General features: G+C 40.5%; 1 protein-coding gene across 1 annotated transcript in view; it reads left to right on the forward strand.

The window, feature by feature from the left end:
• Nucleotides 1–24,509, forward strand: part of GALNT18 (polypeptide N-acetylgalactosaminyltransferase 18) — a 338,232-nt gene that overhangs the window by 235,201 nt on the left and 78,522 nt on the right. The window contains exons 4-6 of the mRNA XM_077866468.1: nt 812–995; nt 2,572–2,769; nt 7,283–7,397. Coding sequence (XP_077722594.1) covers nt 812–995; nt 2,572–2,769; nt 7,283–7,397 — 497 coding nt within the window. The remainder of the gene's footprint in view (nt 1–811; nt 996–2,571; nt 2,770–7,282; nt 7,398–24,509) is intronic.

The following is a 24,509-nucleotide window of genomic DNA, read 5'->3' on the forward strand; positions in this document are numbered from 1 at the left end:
TGGGGCTGACCCGGGCATAGGCTGGCTCAGAAGATGGGAGGAGGGCACCCGAAGGGCCAGTCCTGGAGAGCACAGGCAAAGGGTAGAAACTGAGTCCTGGGGAGGTGCAGTGGTTGCAGGTAGGAGAATGCAGCCCACTCAGGCCATTTTGGGGAAAGGGTGCGTAGGCTATTGCCCAAACCACTGTGCTGCCACTAGCTGAGAGGCAAGGGGACCGCAGGACCCATTGAGACTTATGAAGAAGCAGGGAATCAGATGCTTGGCCAGCAGCAGCAGGCAACAAACCAATACCAACTGCCCACATGGCATAGTGCCTGGTCATTCACTTCCTGGAAAGATGGAGATGCGGGCAGGACTGGGTTCTGGGCTATCATCGTCGCAGATGGAAGCTTTCTTTGGCCATTAGGAGAGAAGGAGTGGAGGGCACTGGGGAAGAAAGAGGCCACTGAGCTGATGAGAAGAATACGGCTTTTGAAGTCATTAGACCCGGCTTGAAGCCAGCCTGTGCCAGTCACAAGCCGCATGGCGTTGGGCAAATTGGGAAACCCTTCTGAGCCCCATTTTCCCGTGGGCTGCTGGTGAAGATTAAATAGGACGTGTTGAAGCATGTGACCGTGTGCACTCAATACAAACTGTTTTCTCCTCTGTTTTTCCCTTCAAAGCTGAGCGGCACTGGCCTGGGGATCGTGAAAGAGACCTGGGAGGGAAGACAGACCCCCAGTCTCTTGGGTGGGGGTCAGTTCCCCCTAAAAGGGCACAGTCTAAATCACACCTTCCCCCTTCTCCTAACGATGCGTTTTGTCCCTCGCAGAGGAACTGAAGGAGAAGCTGACAGAGTACGTGGACAAGGTGAATGGCCAGAAGCCGGGCTTCATCAAAGTCGTGCGCCACAGCAAGCAGGAGGGCCTCATCCGCTCCCGAGTCAGCGGCTGGAGGGTGGCCACTGCGCCCGTGGTGGCACTCTTTGATGCCCACGTGGAGTTCAATGTGGGCTGGTAAGTGCCCGTCAGGAGAGGAAGATGAATCCCAGTGTGGTCCGGAGCTTTGGCTCAAATGAGTGCAAAGCAAGCTGGGATCTCAGCCACAGTGGGGGGAAGGAGAGAATTCTGGGAATAGCTGAGATCTGGATGTGTGACTACTGGAGGCAACGGGGCTGGCCCTTCAAGGTGGAGGAGGGTCGGGGGCCAACAGGTCAATACACAGTCTCTAAAGGGTATATGGTGGCATCAGGTGTGACTCTAGCTAGTGTCTTCCCCTAGGAGAGCGGATCTGAGAGTGGGCTGAGGATGGAGCTGAGAGTGCCAGCCCAGCTCAGGACAGGGCTGCAACTGCTGAGCAAGGGGAGGCTGGACCAGACTTGAGGCACAAGCCCAACCATGCAGACAGGGTCAAGGCCCAGTGGTCAGAGGGGTAGAAGGTAGCCTGATGTTATCCAGGTGACCTGGACGCCACACCCCTCCCCCCCCCTGCCAAATGCCAGGCCAGACAGAGCAGAGAATCTCAGATTTTCCCTACTGGTGAAAGTAGGTCTTACAAAAACTTCCTTTTTCTGGTCAGGGCTGCTCAGCTGCCACGTGGGGCAAGAGAAAAGGTATGTGGCCTCAGAGGCTGCAGCCAAGGTGGGATGGGGCATCTGACACCAGCATCCCTGCAGGGCCAGACGGTGTGCTGTGGCCAGCCCACTGTGTGTGGCTTTGTAGAGCGCCAGGTGAGGAGGGCCCTCTGGTAGGAAGGAGCAGCCGGGCATGCACGCCACATGGTTAGATTTAGGCATACTTTTACATAACAGGCTCAAATTAAGGCTGCAATGAAGCCGTTTTTTTATAGTTGAAGTCCCTGCTTGCCATTTGTGACTATTTAAAAAGCATTTTCGTTGGATTTATGGCCAGAAGAGGAGAGGGACACTTACTATTTCAAGCTGATTTGAATAAACAATTATGCAACAAATGCATTATTAATAAGAAGCTCATCATTCCTGTCTGCAAACACTTTACTTGCCTGGTGCCCATAGGGGCCTCCTGGCTGCTCGGAAGCCCTACTCCCACCTCTCCCCAGGGCGGTGGAGAACACGTGGGATGGGGTGGCACGTCTACAAGGATGGAAGGAGCATTGAGTAACTGGCGGAAATAAGTTTGTTCTCACCCTCCTCCCTTGCCATCCTCCTCTGCCTTTTCCTCCTGGTTGATATACTGAATTTTCACAAAATCAAAGCCCGAGTTGAAAGCTACCCATGGAACCTCAGATCTGTTCCTTTCTTCTTTCTAAGGTCTTGATTTTTTTTTTTCTACTGGGAAACAGGAAAGCAAATAGACACAAGGATCTAAGGCAGTAAGAGTCTCTCAGCTCAGCCCAGGACGTGCTGCAGGAGTGGCCAGGCCTCTTGCCAACCCAGAAGTGGAGGGGGGTGGAGGTTAAACAGAGGCTCTTTCCCAGGAGGCAGAGCAACCGGCTGGAGCAGACAGCCAGGTGGTTTTTTGCCTTTTTCTGCAGAGGAAGGAGCTTTAGGGGTCGCCAGTCAAGTATTTATCCACCTAGGAAGCAGTTTCCCTTCTCTCTCTCCCTCTTGCTCAGGGCGGAACCTGTGCTCACCCGCATAAAGGAGAACCGGAAGCGGATCATCTCACCATCCTTTGACAACATCAAGTATGACAACTTTGAGATAGAAGAGTACCCATTGGCCGCCCAGGGCTTTGACTGGGAGCTGTGGTGCCGCTACCTAAACCCCCCCAAGGCCTGGTGGAAGCTGGAGAACTCCACCGCCCCGATCAGGTAAAGCATCCTTACCTGTAGGTCTCTCTGCTCTGTCTTCCACTCAAGGGCTCCCCTCCCAGCTCAAGCCTTATTCCCCAAACTCCAGCCCCACTGTGGGATGATGGGGTAGAAGTGGGGGTTAGAAAGGAATTACAAATGACCTTCAGTCCCCACTTACAGGCCCTGATGTTCGCTTTCAATAGAATCATGGCCCCCAGAATCCATCCGGAGGCTCAGAGCTACTCATTTCAACACATCACTATGGGACACCTGCTGAGTGCCAACTGCTGTGCTGGGTGCTGAGGATCCAGAGTGATTAAGACTCCATTGCTGTCCCCAAAACCCTGCAGTCTAGCGATGACAGACAAAATAATTGGAGGAAACAAATTACTGCTGGAGGAAACTGCATAGAAAGTGGGGAGAATCTTTTTCAGAGACTAGGATTTGCACTTGTTTTTGAGTGAATGTAGGACATTGCAGGGTTGGGGCAGGGGCACCCATGTTTGAAGAAACAGGGTGAGTTTGTGGACACAGAGGAACTATAAAGGGACCTTTGGGAAGAGGAGTATGAGGAGGCAGCCCCAGAGGCTGGAAGAGCAGAGAGGCAAGACCAGACCCCCCAGCAGCTTGTATGCCTTGCTGATATTTGAGTTTCTCCTGTAGGATTCACCGAAAAGTGGCTGCAAACTGCATTTCAAAGATCCCAAGCTCTTTCTGCCTTCACTGCTGCCTTCACAGACACCCAGGTGACTCCCTTGGGCAGCCTCTGTTCTATGGGTCAGGACTCCTGACACAGCCACCCCACCGGCCCTTATTTCTGTCTGGTTAATCACAGATCAGGTACCTTTATGCTCTCTGCAAAGTCCTGCCCACGAAACACACAGATGGCACCAGAGGTAGCCTAGGGGACAATTCTTAGAATGAAAGAAGAGATTAGAAACTGATGTTGCTTTGTATTACATGAGGGAGAAAGATTATGAAAAATTTAATTGAAACTGGGTGATTATTATCTGAGATCACATCTCTCCTTGCCAGAAGAAAAAACTATATTCATATTTAAAACAGGATGGAAGAGAACCATCCAGCTTTCTCGCAGTTATCTCTGTTACCCACCTGTGTTAGCCCTTGCCACAGTTTTGTGTTGTTAAATACTAATTCGGAGGTCGCTGTGTGCAAGGGCCTTTTACACACACGGTCTCATTTGCTCCTCGTGTTGGCCTTGTGACAGCCCATTGTGTCATCCCTGTTTTACAGCCACAGGATGGATGAAGGCGAATGGCCCTGCCTAAGGCTGTGGGCAGTAGAAGCAGGATCCAAACCTAGGTCAGCTAGATTCCATATCTAGCTGTCATCCTCGTAGATGCCCACTGTTGAGCTCAGAACTAGCATGGCGACACTCTGCCCCTAGGCCAGCTGATTGATACTGGAAGGAAGCGTGCTATCGTGCAAGGAGCTTTCTTGCAGAAGACTGCGCTGTACTAGCTGCTTTATTCTGCTCATCTTGAAATGTGTTGGCCTAGTCGTAGTAAACCTGCCTTCTAGGTCGTTGACAGAGAATATCATCTCGGCCTCAAAGTTTCCATCACCTAGTTTTTGCCAAAAACTTGGCCACCAGAAATTATATTCATGGATGAACATTATTGGTTTTACCCTTAGGTGAAGACAACCCCACAGAAAGCTGTGGGTTATTACAAATATACCTTGCCCACTTTGGCTCCCGTTTCCTTGGAGCTGTGTCCACACGTTGTAAGCGATAAAAAAGAGCCCAGAGCTACCTTCTATTGCATTCTACAGTGACGTCTTTGGGAAGGCTGTTCACTGTGTCCCAAAGTGACCTCTTAGAAGACTGACATGAGAAATTTCTTTCAAACTGACTGCTAGACAAAGAAAATCTTGTCAACCCCAAGGAATGAGTGTGGTATTTTCACATGGGAACTATAAATCTTATCTCTAAGACAGGGTTGTTCATTTTCACCTTGGCTACCAGGAAGCTCAGTATGAATTTTGTGGGTCTCCTTTAAGAACTGTGAAGGAGGACCTGAAGGAGGGCCATTCTAACTGGCCCCCGATTTGTTGTGAACTTTTGGTCTTTTCAGACATTTATGTATTTTGTTTCTCAATGTACTGTACATTTTTTTCTTTAAAGATTTTATTTATTTATTCATGAGAGACACAGAGAGAGAGGCAGGCAGAGACATAGGCAGAGGGAGAAGCAGGCTCCACACAGGGAGCCCGATGTGGGACTCAATCCTGGGTCTCCAGGATCACGCCCTGGGCCGAAGGCAGACACTCAACCACTGAGCCACCCAGGCGTCCCGTACTGTACATTTTTTGTAAGCTATCCCTAACCCTTTTGGGAACAAGGAAAGGGATAAACCAATAACATTTTTAGGCTGATTGGGTCTACATCATACCCCAGCTGGTTAATAAGTGATAGACTATCTAAGGTGGCCTATGTTCATTGCACAGTCACTGTTTCAGATTCTGCTGTTCTTCTGAGTGGGTTTCGCCAAATGGGGAAGGCCCCTTCCTGCAGGTCTTAGAGCACCATGTTGAAATACTTGACATTTCAGCAATGTCGAGAAAAATGTTGAGACTTCACACTGCCCACTCCGCCAGGCTGATGTTTTTAAATCACCATGCTTTTCAAGAGGGGATTCTTTGAGCTGCTTCAATGTGCAAATGCATCTTTTTAAATGATTTTCAAGTAACAATTACATCCCAGAGGCTTTCAAAGTTTTACATTATTTAATTTAATCCGTGTGAGGTTATAGTTGATTCAGTTTCATAGATACCGAATCAGAGGCTCCAAGAGGCTAGGGAACTTTTCACAGTGACACACAGCCGGGGGGGATTTTACTCATACCATGCACCTCCAAGGACTGGATCAAGCATCCTCCACCAGCGCAGGAACTCAGCCCACTCTAGGAGTGGTGGATTGAAGTAGACTGACCGGCCTGGCTGCCTGCGGTCTATGGAACATGAACCCATCCTGAATAAAATGCTGTGATTTGAAAGGAGGAGGGGCAGGGGACCGACCCAAAGGCTGCAGAGCAGCCTCCTGCATCAGCATTGTCCCAAGAAATGGCTTACAAAAGAGCTGTTTCTCCACCTTGATGAGTTTCCAGTGTCAAAGATGGGTCCATTTGCACATGACTGACCGTTTTCTCATAACTGAGGATTCCTCATTTCATTTTCTCTCTCCTCCCCTGCGAATCCTTCAGCCACCAGCTGATAAAATGCTATGCAAGGGCTAGAAATGGTAGCTGTGTGCGGTGTCATTTGCGAAAGTTAATGCTCTCAGCAGAGAAGCAGCCCACATGCACTCACGCTGATTCTCCTAATGCGAATCACTCTAGTGAAGTCTCGTGCTTCACTAGGCACCTGCACACAGCCGGTGAGCCCCGCGCTCACACTCTCACTAAGGAAAGGCCCCCCAGCTCCTGGACCGACTGGCTGTTGCTGTATTGCTCTGGCCTAAGACCCAGCGATAGAAAAGCCCTCGCAGCTGGCTCTCTCCCTCTACTGCCCCTTCTTCCTTCTGAAACTAGCCTTTTCTCTATAGCCTGCATCGATGGGTGGTCCCCACCTTGCCATCACCCAAACCACAAAACCAGCTGGCATTCATATTTCTCCTTCTCTCTCACCTGTTCATCTGTTTTCTAAGTTCTGTTGATTTTTACATTAAAATGTGTCTTTAAACAGTCCCCCTCTCCATTCCTGATACTCTCGTCAAGGACCTCATCATTTTGCCGTAGACATAGCAATGAGCTTCCCAACTGGATTCCTGTTGCCACTCGGCCTCCTCCAGCCACCCCACAGCTACCCAAGGATTCTTTTAAAAACACAGATCTGTTTGTTCTCTATATTTAAGAGTCTGGATTTTTGTCTCTTTGTTTTCCTTGTTCATTTATTTTGTTTCTTAAATCCCTTATCTGAGTGAAATCATATGGTATCTGTCTTTCTCTGACTTAAGACTTATTTCTGCTCATTCCAAAGTCAGCTGAAAATTCCTCACTGGCACCCCTTTGCCTCCAGATAAAATCCAAATCATTTACTATGCTCTCCAAAGCCCCAGCTAATATTTCTAAGTGAACCAGAGTTGATGTGCAAAACCCAAGCTGGGGAAGGGTAAGGAGTTAGCCTGGGTGCCGAGGTAGAAGCAGAGACTGGCTGTGTGATTCAGAATTCAGGCGTCAGGGCAGCTAGAGATGCAGATGCTCAGACCAGGCTGGTGGGGTGAGCACTATTTCCTGGGATTGGTTACATAGGCAAGCACCCCCTGGAATGACAACTGGCCCCAGGACAGGAGCTCTTGCTGCTGCCTTCAAGAAACAGCCTCCCTAGAGCAGCTGGTGAAGGTGGGCCTGGGAGGGCCCCTCGGAGAACAAGGCCCATACCAGCTCTAGTGGCAAAGGAAGGAAGAGGAACAGATCCTCCTGGAGGAAGGCACCACTGCTAGTATTCCTCTGGCCATCCCCAGGAAGCAGCCCTTCCACTAACTGCTGGCCCATCTCCCACATCCCTGTAGGAGCCCTGCCCTCATCGGCTGCTTTATCGTGGATCGGCAGTACTTCCAGGAGATTGGCCTACTAGACGAAGGCATGGAGGTCTACGGAGGCGAGAATGTCGAGCTGGGGATCAGGGTAAGTAAGAGTTCTTGCCCAGAGGACTTGGCTGAGCTCCCTGAAAGCTGAATGAGTCAAGGATGTGGAGAAATGGGACTCAAGGCTGAGGGTCACAGATGGATTCTGAATGTTTAGTCCCTAACCTTGCTCCATGTATGTGATCAGGACTGCTTGGAGATGGGATAGAGTCAGAGGAGGGGACCTATAGCATTTTCGAGAAGAAAAGCACTTCAGAAACTGCTTTGTCTAGGACTGGGGACGTGGGACAGTCAAGCTCCCCTCTATGGGAACAACCTCTTTGATAAAACCAAACACAGGCTCCCCAGAGCTGAGCAAAAGTGTGTTCCAGGAAGAGACCTGTAGGCATCTAGGAGTGGCTGGACTAGAGTGACCCTCAGAGTAACCTTCCTTTGGGATTTCTCACTCTGATATTCCCAGCCTCCTCCACAGTGCCCCAGAGAACTTTCCTAAAGACTTTGGCAAGAGAAGGCTGTAGGTGGGTGCCCAGGTGGCTCATTTAAGCATCTGCTTTGGCTCAGGTCACGATCTCAGGGTTCTGGGGTTGAGCTCCACATCAGGCTCCCTGCTCAGTGGGTAATCTGCCTTTCCCACTCCCTTTGCCCCACCTGCTCATGCTCTCTCACTCTCTGTCTCTCATAAATAAAAAATAAATAAATAAATAAATAAATAAATAAATAAATAAATAAAATCTTCAAAAAAAGAGAGAGTGGGGAGGGCTACAGGGAAATACACTCATGAAGTATAAAAGAGCAAAACACAGCCAGGCTCACTCCATTCTGTTTTCTGACCCCACCATGTGCTGGTCAGCTAGTCAGGGCTGTTCATTCCTCATGCCATTCTTTGGAGGTAGCACCATCCTGCCCCAAAATAGAGGGCCTTTTGCAGCTATCATCACATGATATGAATCCACAATAGGCATCATTTAATTTCTCATCCCACAGGATCATTTCCTAGGCTCTGGCTCTTTCTCCTGGGCCCATGAAAAGATAACTCTAAAATGACACCCCACCCCCATCATATCTGAGAGACACATGAGGTCCCCTGGTGGTTGGCAGGAATGTGATAGTGGATACAATGAAGGACCTCATCCTAGAGGGAAGCCCACCCCTCTGTCCAGGTTGTGGTCCTACCCTCACAAATAATCCAACATTCAAGCTGTGGCTTGTCTCCACAGTGGTCCCCATTTTCCAGTCCATGGGGATCTTAATTGAAGCAGCCTGACATATCCCTGTGTGACAGCCCTTGGAGAGGACCTTGTACCTGCTGGTGTTCATAGCAATCATCCAAGATATCCCTCCTCACTGCCAGCCCTTCATGCAGACCACCCCAACATCTGGCTGGTTCCGATGAATGACGCCACTCTTGGCTTCAGTATCGGTATCTCCAGTTCCCACTCAAAGACTTCAGCTTGGATACACCCTCCTCTTACCTCTGACTCCCTTAGACCAATGGGCAGTCTGCTGACCCTGGACAGACCTCACCCTGCCCCAAAGAGAGACAGGGCACCTCCACTGAGTCTTTCATAACATCTGCAGTGACCTGACTGGCACTGTGTGGGCTGGCCTTACTGCCCCGACTTAATCCTAGGGCTCTGAAGACTGGCAGCAGGAGCAAGTTGTTCTGAAGCTGACCTTAGAGAACACTTGGAATCTGGGCCTGGGTGAGGCTTTCAAATACATGTTAAAGATCTTTGGGTTTTGTGTTCAGGGTGTAAAATACAGGATAAAATGTTGTCTGGCATTTCTCCTTCTCTACCTCTTCCCTCCCACTTGACAGAGATGACGTGTCATAGTAGTTGAAGGAAAGGTGGTTTTTCAAGCAGAGACCCAACAACCTGTTGGCTGGCAGAGCTGTGAACAGAAGGAGGAGCTAGTTCATTGGAATTCCAATTTCCCCCTTAAGGGATACAGAACTGCTCATCATCTCCAAAATGACTTTCACATGTCACGTGGTTATTAGCATCTTCCTTTCGTGTTTTAGGAATCACATCTCAGTGCCTCACTTTCCTTATCTAGGAGTCCCTTGGATAAGGAAGGAGCCCCTGCAATTACTCCACAGGATTGTTTGTAAAAAGGACAGACACTGCTTTTCTCACTTCTTTGGTTCACAGACAACTTATTCAAAGTCCTTACCCATTTGGAACACAGAAAGGATTTTTTGCACAGTTATTCACTACCTGCTCTGGCATCTAAGTATGCCATCCGTCTACATCCCTAAAAAGTAGTTGTTATTATAATCCTTTTTATTCAGATGAGGGAATTGTGAAATTAAGAACTAATGTATGTTGTCAAGGTCATACCACTTATAAGAGGTAGAGAAAAGATTCAGCCCCAGATCTATATGATGTGAAAGCCTAGAAAGATATACCACAGTGATCTAGGGATAAAAGACCTATGAGCATCACCCACAAAAGTATTTCAGTGTCCATGCAGTAATTCTACTCTATTCAGAGTTATATCTACTGAGTCACTATTTAAAGCCTTATTCTTATTTTGTGCTCATTTCTAATAAGCCTTTTTTTCCCCCTGGATTCTAATTCCACAGCTCAGTGGAAAAATGAAGGGAGTTCCTATGGGCAAGCAGAATGAAAAGAGTGAGAAATAAGCCCTGATGTTGAATAAGAGACAGAAAGATTGTACAGATGATGGCTATAAAAAAGTAGAATATACAAGAGAGCATTCAAGAGGTGGTAGGAAATAAAGAAATTTTTAGAGACAATAAATAAATTGAATTGACTCCCTTCAAAAATGTTGAAGTTCTAACCCTCTATAGCTGTGAATATGATCTCATTTGGAAATAAGGTCTTTGCCCATGTAATCAGGTTAAGATGAGGTCATACCGGGTTACAGCAGCCCTAATCCAATATGACTGGTGTTTTTAGAAGGAAAATTTGTGGACACAGGCAGGTACAGAGGGCGGCTGACCATGTGAAGATGGAGACAGAGATTGGAGTAGAGCCAAAGAGTGCCTGGGGTCACCAGAACCTGGAAGAGGCAAGGAAGGATCCTGCTCTAAGGCTTTGGAGAGACCATAACCTTGTCAACACCTGAGTTTAGACTTCTAGCCTCTAGAAGTCTGAGAGAATAAATCTGTGGTTTTAGGAGATCCAGCTTGTGGTGCTTTGTTATAACAACCCAAGGAAATTAATACTGAGACTAAAATATGAATGAAAATAGGAACCTAGAGAAATCCTAAATATATTATATTTGAAGAACCTGGTGACTTTAATTTCATAGAGTTTCTTAATTTCATAGAGTACAGAGGACAGGAACAAAAGCCTCAGAGTTTCCAAACCTGAAGAGTCTCACCAAATAACCCCCTGGCTCCCCACCATACCTCCCATAAAACTGGTATTTCAAAGACCAATTATTTCAGGGTAAGATGAGCTAGAAATACTCCCACCCTCACCCCCAATGTTAAGGTAGAAATACTCCCACATTCATACCCAATTTTATGCTGATGAGAGGAAAAACTCTCCTCTGTGAATCCCTCCCTTGGATTTATAACATAAAATCAAAATACTTCATGGTCCAGAAAATCTCAAGAGTAGAATTAAACTTAAAGTTGTTGGAAGTTCTTAGGCATCTACAAAAATGTATACAAACCCTCTCTGGGGAAAGACCTCTTTAACCCAGGCTATAAAACTTCCCATAGCTAGAGTTTCAAGGAATGTGAATTCACCTTAAAAAAAAAAAAATCACAAAACAAGGGAAAAAGAAAGCACTAAAAGCAAAAGCATTGGACAGACAAGTTTGTTCTACAAAATCTTGAAATATTGATTCTATCAGACACAGGATATAAAATAAGCTATATACTAGCTTCAAAAACAAAAATAGGAGATTGGTAGGGTGCCTGGGTGGCTCAGTTAGTTAAGCATCCAACTCAAATTTGGCTCAGGTCATGATCTCAGGATCATGAGACTAAGCCCCCTGTTGTGCTCCATACTCAGCAGGGAGTCGGCTTAAGATCCTCTGCTTCTGTCTCTCTCTCTCTCTCTCTCTCTAAAATAAATAAATATTTAAATAAATAAATAAGAGATTGGAAATATAAATAAGAAGAAAGAGACTATTAAAAAGACCAGTTGTATTGATAAAAATAGAATTTCAAACATAATAAATATAAAAATGGGGATGCCTGGGTAGTTCAGTCAGTTGAGCACCAGACTTTTGGTTTCAACTCAGATCATGATCTCAGGCTCCTGTGATGGAGCCCTCATGGGCTCTGAGCTCAGCAGGGAGTCTGCTTGAGATCTCTCTCTTCCCTTTCCCTTTGCCCCTCCTTCCACTTGTGCATTCTCTTTCAAATAAATAAATAAATCTTTAAAAAGATGGAAATTATAAATATAATGGAAAAATATAAAATGGAAATTAAAAGCTAGGTAGATGGATTAAACATCCAGATGGATATTGTTAAAGGAAAAAACAGTAAACTGGAAAATATGCCTAAAGAAATTATTCAGAATCAGCCCAAAAATACAAAGAAAAAATTGAACAAAACAACAAAACAGAGATTGAAAGATGGGTAGAATTGAGGGAAAGGGTCTAATATCTTAGAATTCCAAATGGAGATGGTAAGAAGCGAGGATTAGGCAAAATCAATATTTGAAGAGCTAATTACTAAAAATGTACCCAAGTTGATGAACCCTCAGATTCAGGAAGTCAGTCTGTCCAACGTAGGATAAATACAAATATATCCACACTTAGACATGTTATCATGAATGCTAGAGACAAAGAGGAAGATCTGATAGCGGTTAGAAAGGAAAGATAGACTACAGAAAAATTAATGATAGTTAGAATAACAGTGGACTTTTCAGTGACAATGGAATCCGGAAGACCATGAGATAATAGCTTAAATAATCTGAGAGAAGGTAATTCTGAACAGGTACCTGGGCAGTTCAGTGGTTGAGCATCTGCCTTTGGCTCAGGTCATGATCCCAGGGTCCTGGGACTGAGTCCTACATCAGGCTCCCTGCAGGGAGCCTGCTTCTCCCTCTGCCCATGTCTCTGCCTCTCTCTGCATGTCTCTCATGAATAAATAAATAAAATCTTAAAAACAGAAAGAAAATATTTGTGAGTTTACATATGTGTGTGTGAGTATATATGTATATATACTCAATAAAAATATCTTTTAAAAACTAGAGTAAAAGAAAGTCTTTTTCTGAAACACAAAAACTGCAAGAGTTTGCCACAAACAGATCCTCACTAAAATGAACTATAAAGGATACATTTTAAGAATAAGGAAAATGATCCCAGAAGGAAATCTGAGATAAAAGAAAGATACTTAGCTCAAAAAGTAGTACATTTATGAGTAAATCTAAAGAAATGTTGATGGTAAATAACACTACAGTAATGTCTCATAGGATTATTAAAACCACAATGCATGATGACAATTGCAAATAAGTTGAGAGAGGGTGATTGTAATTAGAGTGTTCTAAAGTGCTTATATGTTAATGAGGGTGGAAAGGATACTGGTTGACTTTCAGTTTTGATGAAATAAGCATATTAAAGTTTCTAGGGAAGGCATGAAAATCATAGATAGAGAAAGTATAACTTCAAAGTTATAGAGGGGAAAAATAAAATATGAAAATGGTAAGAAAGGGAGAAAGAGAAACAAAGGATGGTACAAAGAGAAAACATATGAGGTGGTAGAAATGAATCCAAATACATGAGTAAATATAGTAAGTTACAGGGACTAAGTTAAAAGGCAAACATTTTAAAATTAAATTTTTTAAATTATCTGTAGGCTATTTATAAGAAATATGTCTGAAATGTAATAATACAGAAAGGTTAAAATCTAAATGGATAGAAAAATTAATAACAGGCAAATGCCAATGAAAAGAAAGTTGCTGTAGTTATATTAATATTAGAAAAATACCATTACAACATGTCCTGGTACAAAAAGAGATTTCTACAATGTGTAGTTCATGAGGAATATATAACAATTATGAACTTTTATGCACCTAACAGCACAGCCTTGATTTATATAAAGTAAAAGTTGACAGAATTACCAGGAGACATCAACAGCTCCACTGATATAGTGGAAGATTTCAATAAATTTCTTCAAGTAAATGATATACCAACACAATTAACAGTTTGAATCTAATAGGATATAGAAAACACTGCATCTAACAACTATAAGATTCAACAAATTTCAAGGATTAACATTAACATTTTATAGAACATGTTCTTTGAACACAATGGAATTCAATTAGAAATCCACAACTAAAAATTATAGACAAAAGCCACACTTTTGGAAATTATGAAACATTTCTAAAAAACTCATGGTCAAGAAAGAAATTATACTGGAAATTTGAAAATATTTTGAACTAAATGATAACAAATATGCTACATATTACATTAGGTGAAATTCAGCTAAAATAGCAATTAAGAAAAGTTGTAAATTAAAACAGTATGGTACTGGCACAAAATCAGACACATGAGTCAGTGGAACAGAATGGAGAGCCTAGAAATAAACTCACACATATACAGTCAATTAATTTACAACAGAGGAGTCAAGAATACACAACAGAGAAAGGACGGTCTCTTCAATAAATGACATTGGGAAGACTGGGAAGCCACATGCAAAAACTGGACCACTTTCTTACACCATACACAAAAATTAATCCAAAATGGATGAAAGATTTGAACGTAAGACCTGAAAGCCATAAAACCCATAGAATAAAATGTAGACAGTAAGCTCCTTAACATAGGTCTTAGTGATGATTTTTGAATCTGACACCAAAAGCAAAAGCAAAAAGCAGAAATAAACAAGTGGGAATGCATCAAACTAAAAAGATTCTGCATAGGGAAGGGAATCCATAATGAAATGAAAAGCCAATCTACTGAATGGGAGAAAATATTTGCAAATAATATATCTGATAAGAGATTAATATCCAAAATATATAAAGAACCATATAACTTGATAGCAAAAGAGCAAAAAATCCTATTTAAAAATGGGCAGAAGATCTGAATAGACATCTTTCCAAGGAAAACATCCAGATGGCCAACAGACACATAAAAAGATGCTCAACAATATTCATCATCAGGGAAGTCTAAATCAAAACCACAATGAGGGGATCCCTGGGTGGCGCAGCGGTTTGGCGCCTGCCTTTGGCCCAGGGCACGATCCTGGAGACCCGGGATCGAATCCCACATCGGGCTCCCGGTGCATGGAGCCTGCTTCTCCCTCTGCCTGTGTCTCCGCCTCTCTCTCTCTCTCTGTGACTATCATAAATAAATAAAAATTAAAAAACAAAACAAAACAAAACCACAATGAGATGTCACCTTATACCAATCAGAATAGCTATTATCAAAATGAAAAGAAATAACAAGTATTGCAAGGATGTGGAGAAAACAATCTTTGTGCACTGTTTATGGGGATGTAAATTGGTACAGCCACTATGGAAAACAGTATGGAGGTTCCCCAAAAAATTAAAAATAAAAATACCATGTTTCAGCAATTCCACTTGTGGGAAAACAAAAAACAGTAACACTAACTTAATAGGACATATGCACCCTATGCTCATTGCAGTATTATTTACAATAGCCAAGATAGGGAAACCACCAAGCATCCAGCAATGGGTGAATGAATAAAGAATATGTGATATATATACTTATAATGGAATGTTATTCAGCATAAAAAAAAAAAAACACATGAAATCTTGCCATTTACAACAACCTGGTTGGACCTTAAAGGTATTATGCTAAGTGAAATGAACCAGACAGGGAAGACAAATACTGTATGATCTCACTTATATGTGGAATCTAAAAAAAAAAAAAGAAAAAGAAAAAAGAAGGAAGGAAGGAAGGAAGGAAGGAAGGAAGGAAGGAAGGAAGGAAGGAAGGAAGGAAAGAAGGAAGGAAGGAAGGAAGGAAGGAAGGAGAAGAAAAACAAAAAGAAAAAATAAGCTCATAGATACAGAGAACAGATTGGTGGTTGCCAGAGACAGGGGGTTGGTTATGGGAAAAATGGGTGAAGGGGGTCAAAAGGTATGAACTTCCAGTTACAAAATAAATAAGTCATGGGAATATAATGTACAGCATGGTGACTATAGTAAATAATACCCTATTGCATATTTAAAAGTTGCTAAGAAAATAAATCTTAAAACTTCTCAACACACAAAAAGAATTTTCGTAACTGTATAAGGTAATGGACGTTAACTAGACTTATTGTGGTGATCATTTCACAATGTATACAAATATTGAATCATTACATCATACACCTCAAAAATTAAATTAAAACATTTTGCAAAAAATAAGAAAAATTGTATAGTATCCCATTCTTGGAAAGAAGAGCTGAATGTCAATCAGATGAATATATAAGTAGTTAGAAAAAATATCAGAACAAAAACTAGATGGGGGCACCTGGGTGGCTCACTAGTTGAGTGTCTGCCTTTGGCTTGGGGAATGATCCCGGGGTCCTGAGATCAAATCCCACATCAGATTCCCTGCAGGGAGCCTGCTTTTCCCTCTGCCTATTTCTGTGCCTGTCTCTGTATCTCTCATGAGTAAATAAACAAAATCTTAAAAAAAAAATAGAAAAGAATAAAAACTAGATGAAAATAAAGATATGAACATAAATTAATGAAATATATATATTATATGACATAATTCATTCTGATACATAATTCATATCTGAGATATATAAAAGATATATATATTCTTTTATATATATATATAAAAGAAATAACTAGTAAAGCCAAAGCTTGGTTCTTTGAAAAGGCTAATCAAACTGACAAACTTTTACTAGGTTTGAGAGAGAGAGAGAGAGAGAGAGAGGTGCCACAATCACAAATAAATAATATTAGGAATGGAACAGGAGAAATGATTACAGTTGATACAGAGATTAAAACGAAGAGTATACTATTAACAAGTTTATTTAAAAACTTGAAAACTTAAAGAAAACAAACTTATAGAAAAATATAGCTTATAAAAACTGACACAGGAAGAAATTAAAACTAAAACTGTTTTATAACCATTAAAGAAGTTGAATCAGTAGTTTAATATATTGTCACAAATAAAAAATTAGAATGATGGTCATCATCAAGCACTGCTAAACTTCCAAGGGACCAAAATATTACAAACTTATGCAAGTTATTTAAACATAGAGTTCAGAATAGATACTAAATGACCAAAACCACAGTGGCTTGGATCTCTTCTAGGGCCAAACATCCAGGCAGATCCCTGGGTTTATAGAACAAAACCATACAGCACAATTTTATATATTTTATATAAAAAGATTTTTATGTAAATTTTATATGTAAACATATATATGTTTTACTTATAAATATATATATGTTTATATGTTTAAGAGAGAGAGTGGGAGATGGGGGGAATGGGAGGTGCAGAGGGAGAGGGAAAGAGAATCTTAAGCAGGCTCCATGCCCCATGCAGAGCCCCACACAGGGCTAGATCTCACGACCCTGAGATCATAACCTAGCCAAAATCAAGAGTCAGACACTTAACTGACTGAATCACCCAGGCACCCCAAGCACAATTATTGGATGATCTTAATCATAGTCCTGAGACATAAAGAAAAATCTAAATCATATTGTGTGTACTCTGTTCAAGAAAACAAAAGGAACATTACACATATTTAAAAATTTCCTTGGAAAATGTAAAACTTATTAAATTTCTGATATTGAAAGAGACGACTCTTCAGCTACATGGAATTGCCATAAGGAAACATCTGGAAGCCTGGCCTATTATTCTTTGAAGTTAAATTCTTCAATATAAATAACAGCTGTCTCCACCTTTCTGGAATGGAAGCCGTAGAGGTAGGAAAGGGAGGGAAGACTACTACCGCTGTGCCAATGCCCTTCCAGTGTCCAGAGCAGGCAGCTGGAGGAAAGAGCTCTCTCCTCTCCATATTGGCCCTAGCTGTAGATGACTCCACTGGGTTGAGCTCTCTGGAATGTAGCACAGAGAAGAGTCTTCCAGACAGGACTCTGTTGGACACCCATTTGGACATATCTGCAAGTCACCAACTCCTTGTCTGGATGTCCAAGCTTTACTCACTTGGGGCTTCTTAGTGGCATTTTAGACTCTCTGTCTTGGAACATTCACTATCATCATTCTCTTTAAAATATGGTCTCCTATTATAATGCCTCTTGAACAGCTTTTTCATCCTCTAGGCTGACTGACCTTTTACCACCTGCTCCAAAGCCTGGATGATTGCCTTTATTGTGGCTCACTGAGATAACCCAAACCCTCGTGATGGCCTTATGCTCTTTTCATTGCTCTTGCTTAGCTTCATCTCAAGGTCTAACTGAGTATAGAATCTCTCCCTGTGAAGGATCCTCTCTCTTCTCCCTATGTAACCGAGCAACATCTAGGACAATAAAATATCCAGCTGACTGGCTCCACATTTGGCCCTGGGATCACTAAGGAATCAATCAAGCTCCTCCTTATCTGGGTATCCTTATTTAATAGCTTAATTAAGCAGAAATTTGCATTGGAGATTTCTCTGTACCTCAGATAGTGACTTTATTCTATTTCTATGACATCTTTTTATTGCCCTTATCTACCAGTGTGCATGCCCTCTCTTAAATTTTCATTCTTAGCCAAGAAGAATCTAATATCTCTCTATACCCTAAGAAAATACCAATGGCTATTCCACAGGGCATGTGGGATGAAGGAAGCAAAGCAGGTTAAAAGTATTATAAGATTAAAAACATTTATATTGGTCAAAAAAGTAAATTCATTCTTATGCTTTATTGTCTCATTACTATAATCATTATTTTAACAACAAAGATAGCAAGAAATTAATTTAAGTACTTTGTAAACTATAAAGGGCTCTATACAAAACATACAATCATGTTACACATGCATATATATATATGTAACATAAATATACTACCATGCAGTTTATATGGTGCTTTATTTTTTTAAACATGTTTAAATTTATGTTATTATAGTCCTATTAAACTTTATTTGGATGACACTCTGGAATCTATGTTGTAAGCAAAGAAAACTTGGTTCAGGCTGACTTATAGAGAAAAGGAATTTATTAGAAGGTCATTGGAGATTTCAAAGAATTAATAAGAAATCTAGAGACACAGATTCAGAAAACAGACAGGAACCAAGAGAAAATAGAAAGATCCATAGCCAAAACCAGCTGTTAAGAAATAGTATGTTTAGGACTGACCCCACTGCCATGATTAGGTGGCTCTGCTTCTGAATACTGGGCACCATTGCTTGGGTCTTGGTGATGTTCACCAAAATTCAAAGTCCTTATTGAAAACATACAGTTGCCTAAACCTAGGTTATATACCCATACTTCAGCTTCCGGGGGACAGAGACAGATCATCTATGCCTCCTTTCAGTTTCCTTAGGCTCATGAATTACGTGAGATGTGGTCCTTTATATAGCAAGGGGATTTAGAACTGAGTTCAAAAGTCGTCTGCAATAAGTAATCTAATATCCAAGGTATTGTGCTTCATGTTCCACATAGTTTATCAGAAATAGGATCTAAAACAAAAACAGAAACAGCTCTGTATTATGGACAATTTCAGACATATGCAAAAATAGAATGATATAATAAATTGCCTTGTATCCATCACCCAGTTTCAACATTGTGAATGCACAGACAATTTTGGCTCTCCCAAAATCTCCAATCCTCCCCCAACTTCAATTATTTTGAAGCAAATCCCAGACAGTGTATCATCAAAAAATATTTCAATATACATCTAAAATAGATAAGAATTTTTTAAAGAATATAACCACAATACTATTTTCAGTTCTAAAAGTGTTAAAAAAAATTCCCTAATACCATCAAATATTATCAGTGTTCAAATTTCCCTAATTGTCTTATCACTTTTTGTTTTTCAATTTGTGTGTTTGAATCAAAATCCAATAGGTTAATATGTCTTTTAAGTGTCCATTAACCTACTGAATTTCTCTCTCCGTCTCTTTTTTTTCGTCTTGTAATTTATTTTTAAAGAGATCAGGTCATTTGTCCTATAGAGACTCTCATAGTCCAGATTTTCCCAATTGAATTTCCCTAATGTCATTTAACATGTCCTTCTGTCCTCTATATTTCTTCTAGATTGGTAGTAAGATCTGGAGATGTAGGTTCCATTTTATAGCAAGAATATTTCATAGGCCATATTTGTATGCTTCCATCATGAGGTACCTAATGTCTAGTTGTCTCCTCGTTTGTGATGCTAGCACTCATTGCTGAATATTGCCTAGATCCAATAATTCACTAGGGCTTGCAAAATGATGGTATTTTATTTTTACTTTTCTTCCTCATTTATTAACTGGAAAAACTTTTTTTCTTTTTTATATGTGTATTTTTATTTGAGTATAGTTGACACATAATGCTACATTAATCTCAGGTATGCAACATAGTGATTCAACAAGCTTATATATTATGCTGTGTTCACCACAGCATAACTACCATCTGTCCCAATACACCACTATTACAATATCATTGACTATATTCCTTATGCTGTGCCTTTTATTCCTGTGACTTATACAAAGAGACATTTACAATCATCCGTTTTTGGGTTGCCTAAAAGTACAATAAAGTTCATCTGGAAAAGTCAGAATAAACAACTTTATAACAGCTTTCAAAATAATGAATTGATTCTCTACCATCTTCCAAAGGGGACCAATTAGTCTTTTTAGTATTATTATGAACTTATGGATTTAAATATATTGGATGTATTTCAATTCATTACATTTAATATCCTTCTTGATTTGCATATTTTCCCCTTTGGCCATTGGTAACCTATGACATTAGTTCCTGAGTCCTTTTGATTCTTTAGTGGCTTCCATGCCATCAGGATGTTCCAGGCTCATCTATACATTTCCTATTCCAAATCTATAATCAGTGATTTCCCTAAGGAGTCCAGTTCTCTTTTAGTGACAAATGGTATTTAAAATCACAGTCTGAAAAGTAAGTAAGTAAATAAATAAATATTAAGAAATAAATTAAAATCACAGCCTGGGCACTTAGGGATACTCATTGCTATTGGGTTGGTCCATGTTTCTAGTAGTCAGAGCTAGAAATTAGTAGTATTATGTTTGTAGAGATAAAATACTCGGCATTCATGATGATCTTTCTGACTCAAAGGTAGGACTAGAGAGTTTTTACTACTTCACCTTATCAGTCTTGTATCTTTATTTCCCTTCTCCCATGTCAAAAATTCTGATTCTTAATGATACCAATACAATTACTTGTTTATTTTATTCCCCAGTACGCACACAACTGTCTCAGAATACTAATAACAACACTATCACCAACAATAGGACTGCTAGAAACAGGGTTTTTTTTTTTTTGCTTTTCTTTTTGTCGTTTATGTTCCACTAGAGATGTATAGTCAAATTATTATGATTTAAAGTCATTTGGAGTAGTTCCTCTCTGCTATTATCCTACCAACCTAATAACAGGTTCATTTCTTTCATTTTGCTTTTGATTTTTAGGAATTATTTTCTCATATTTAATTTTTTATAATTATGTAAATATTTACATAATTTCTAAGTCAAATCTACAAAATTGAGCATATTCAGAAAAATCTATTTTCTATCACTGTCCTCTCCATTCTGTTTTCTTACTACCATCTCATGTAAACATTTTGTTTGTTTGTTTTACTTTACACTTGAAAAACACGAGGGAATATGTACACGTATTCAGATCTTTCTTAAATGGTAGTACATGTGTATACTTTTCAGTACCATGGTTTTTTCAACATATATTTGTTATTCTGAAGATCACTTTATAATAGTATAGAGAGATTATGCCTTATTGCTTTTTATAGCTACATGGTACTCCAATGTATGCATGTTCCATAGTTTTTTCTACCAATTTCCATTTGAGGGCATAGTGCTATAATAAATAGGCCTGGGCATGCATTTTTCATATTTTTACTGGGTTATCATTTGAACAGATTCCTGAAACCATAATTGTGAGGTCAGAAGGCAAACGTATGGGTAATTTTGGTAAGACGTCATCAAATATCCCTCCAGAGGGGTAGTGCTTTTTCCACCAGGAACAATGAAAGTTCGTTTCCCCACAGTCAACTAACAAAGTATGTTGTGAACTATTTGGGTTTTTGCCAATCTGACAGATGAGAAATGGTTTTCAGAGTAGTTTTAATTTGCATTTCTCTTATTAAGAGCTAAGTTGAACAGCTTTTCATGTGATTAAGACCATTTGCATTTCTTTTTTCCGTGAGCTTTTCATATCTTTGGCCCATTTTCCTATAGGATTGTTAGTCTTTTCTCTATTTTTAGAATCTCTTTACACATTAGGGATGGTAATACTTTGCCTGTCATATACATTGCAAATATTTTCTCCCTGTTTGTTACTTGTCTTTTGATTTTGCTTCTGGTGGTTTTGTTTTGTTTTGGTTTGGTTTGTTTGTTGTTAGTGTGTGTGTGTGTGTGTGTGTGTGTGTGGTTTTTTTTTTGGGGGGGGGTTGTTTTTGTTTTTGCCATGCAAAACCTTTTCCCTTCCTTTTCTTTTCTTTTTTTAATGTAAGCAAATGTATCTCTTTTTCCTTCTTGCTTCCAGAGTTTAGTCATTGAAAACTTACATCAGGTTACAAAGAAACTCATCTGTTTTCTTCCAGTATTTGTGTGACCGAATATTTTTCCCATTTTAAACTCTGATTCATTCAGAATTGATGTTGATGTATGGTGTGAAGAATGGACCTAATGTCTCATTTTTCTACATGGTCAACCAGTTATCCTAACACCTTCTATTTAAAATGACACCATTTCCTCACTGAGTTGCAATACTACCTTTATCATATGCTAAATGGCCATACATGTTTGAATCTGTTTCTGATTTTATATTGTTTCCATTGATTTGTTGGTGTGTTTATGTACTAATATCACACAATTTCAATTATATAGCCTTTGTGTTATGTTTATAAGTCTAAACTTAAAAATGTTTTAAGTTATGTTTGTAAGTTGGCTTGTCAACTGTGTATTATGGGGATCTTGGATTCAAAGGAGAAGACCCGTAAGAGACACAATGTCATCATTCCCCCTTCTTGCCTGACTAGACTTTAAAACACTTGAAAAAAAAAAAAAACACACGCACACACACGCACACACACACTTGAAATCAAGATTTATGGCTGCTTAATTTATATTGATGCTTGGAATCTAGTATGTGCTCAATGAACAGGTTTTGAATTTGAAGGCCCGACAAGTATAAGAGAATATGTTTTATATAACTTGAAAAGTCAGTTATGATCTTCTGGGGTGAGATGGAAGTTGTAATGGATGTAGCTATCAATTCAATATAAGAAACAAATATTAGAGTCATTCTTTTTAAAGGAAGCAATGCCTAATGGAATAATAAGCTCCCTATAATAGGACATGAATGTGATGGGATTTTTGACCATAATACTAGTGTTAATAGTGATGTAGCAGTAGCTATATGTGAATTATTGTCCTAACCGATTTACATTTTAACTCCCTTAATCCTTGCAGCAACCTTGTGATGTAAACACTATTATCCCCACTTACAGGTAGATACACTGAAGCACAGGGCAATGAGGGGTCATTTCTTTATGCATTCATTTATTCATTCTGCATATACCCACTTGTTAGGTGCTGGGAAGCTAGAGGTGAATGACACAGACCTTGCCTTTAAGTTGCATTCAATCTAGCTGGAAAAACAACCACCTCACCATTTTCTAAGTACTAGTCTAATAGAAAATGATAGAAGATGTCATGGATTTAAACAAGATGCTTTGACTCCTTCCTTCATTTTGACTTCAAGGACTTCTGTGTTCTTTGATCCACCAATGGCAACTGTAGTAAGTACACAACCCAGAAAGCCTACTTACTTTGAATTATGATATTCCTAAAGATTTTTTAAAAACATAAAATGTAAACTGTTATCCTTTTTCCAAACCCTACGTAAAGATAATCAACACAAACTAAAGCATCAAATAAAAATGAACACAGTTGGGACGCCTGAGTGGCTCAGCTGTTGGGCGTCTGCCTTTAGCTCAGGGTGTGATCCCAGTTTGGGAATCAAGTCCCACATCAGGCTCCCTGTGAGGAGCCTGCTTCTCCCTCTGCCTATGTCTCTGCCTCTCTCTGTATCTTTCGTGAATGAATAAATAAAATCTAAAATAAATAAATAAATAAAAATGAACACAGTAAAAATTTTAAAAACTAAAAAATTAATTGAAGAAATAAATATTAACAAACATACTTTACATCTGCAAAGTATAATTCAAATAAACCAAACTTGGAATAATGATCACAAAAGAAAACTCTCTGATAGAGGCCATAATTATAAAATGTGATGTAGAGTTTTAAAAAGTACTGCTCGTTGAATCATTATATTAGTTATAAAAATCAGTGTAAGAAACTATTAATCCCAATGAAAATAATTCTGATAAAATAAAACTAGAAAATCAGTATGAAAGGAAGTATATGTTAATTATGCCATATAGAAGATTGACCAGGAGGATTAAATTGCTTAAGTGACAAAAATTCATTAATTCATTACTATGAATATAATCTGGGTTAAAGTACTAAGTAAAGCACACTTCATTCAGCATCAAAATGACAAGGATGAAGGATCCTATGTCCGTTATAGTAGCACCCAGGAGGGAGTGACCACTCTTCCCATGGGAGCTGAGTGAGGCTTCACAGAGGAGGAAGCATTTATGTGGGGGCTCCAGGAGAGCATGCGTTTTTCAGGCAAGCAAACAGGGAATGAGTGTTGCAGAGAATTGTCGAGACATGAACAGTGGCAGCTGAGAACCCACATGACTTGCCTGGACTCTTAGGCTGGGAACTAAGGGTCTGTAATGGGACATGTGGCTAAACCAGAGGGTTGGAGACAGGTAAGATAATGCTATCAAATGGAGGAAAAATCAGTCTCTGGGCAATCAAGAAAGCAGCCCTTGTGGGTTCTTTGCTTCTCCTGGCTTGTCCAACATTTTCCTCAGTGACTTAAGTGAAAGGAAAAAAGTGTGCTTATGGTGGATGACCTAGAGCTAGGATGTTTCAAACAAACATTTCCATGGTTACCAACACCAACCTTCTAAGTCTGAAATGTCTCAGATTTGGTTAGTGACATAAACTCTTGGGTAAAAGAAGAAAGTTATTATTTCATAAAGCAGGTACATGCCCC

Source organism: Canis aureus, chromosome 23 (genome assembly GCF_053574225.1).
Source record: "Canis aureus isolate CA01 chromosome 23, VMU_Caureus_v.1.0, whole genome shotgun sequence".
In the NCBI taxonomy this organism is placed as follows: Eukaryota; Metazoa; Chordata; class Mammalia; order Carnivora; family Canidae; genus Canis; species Canis aureus.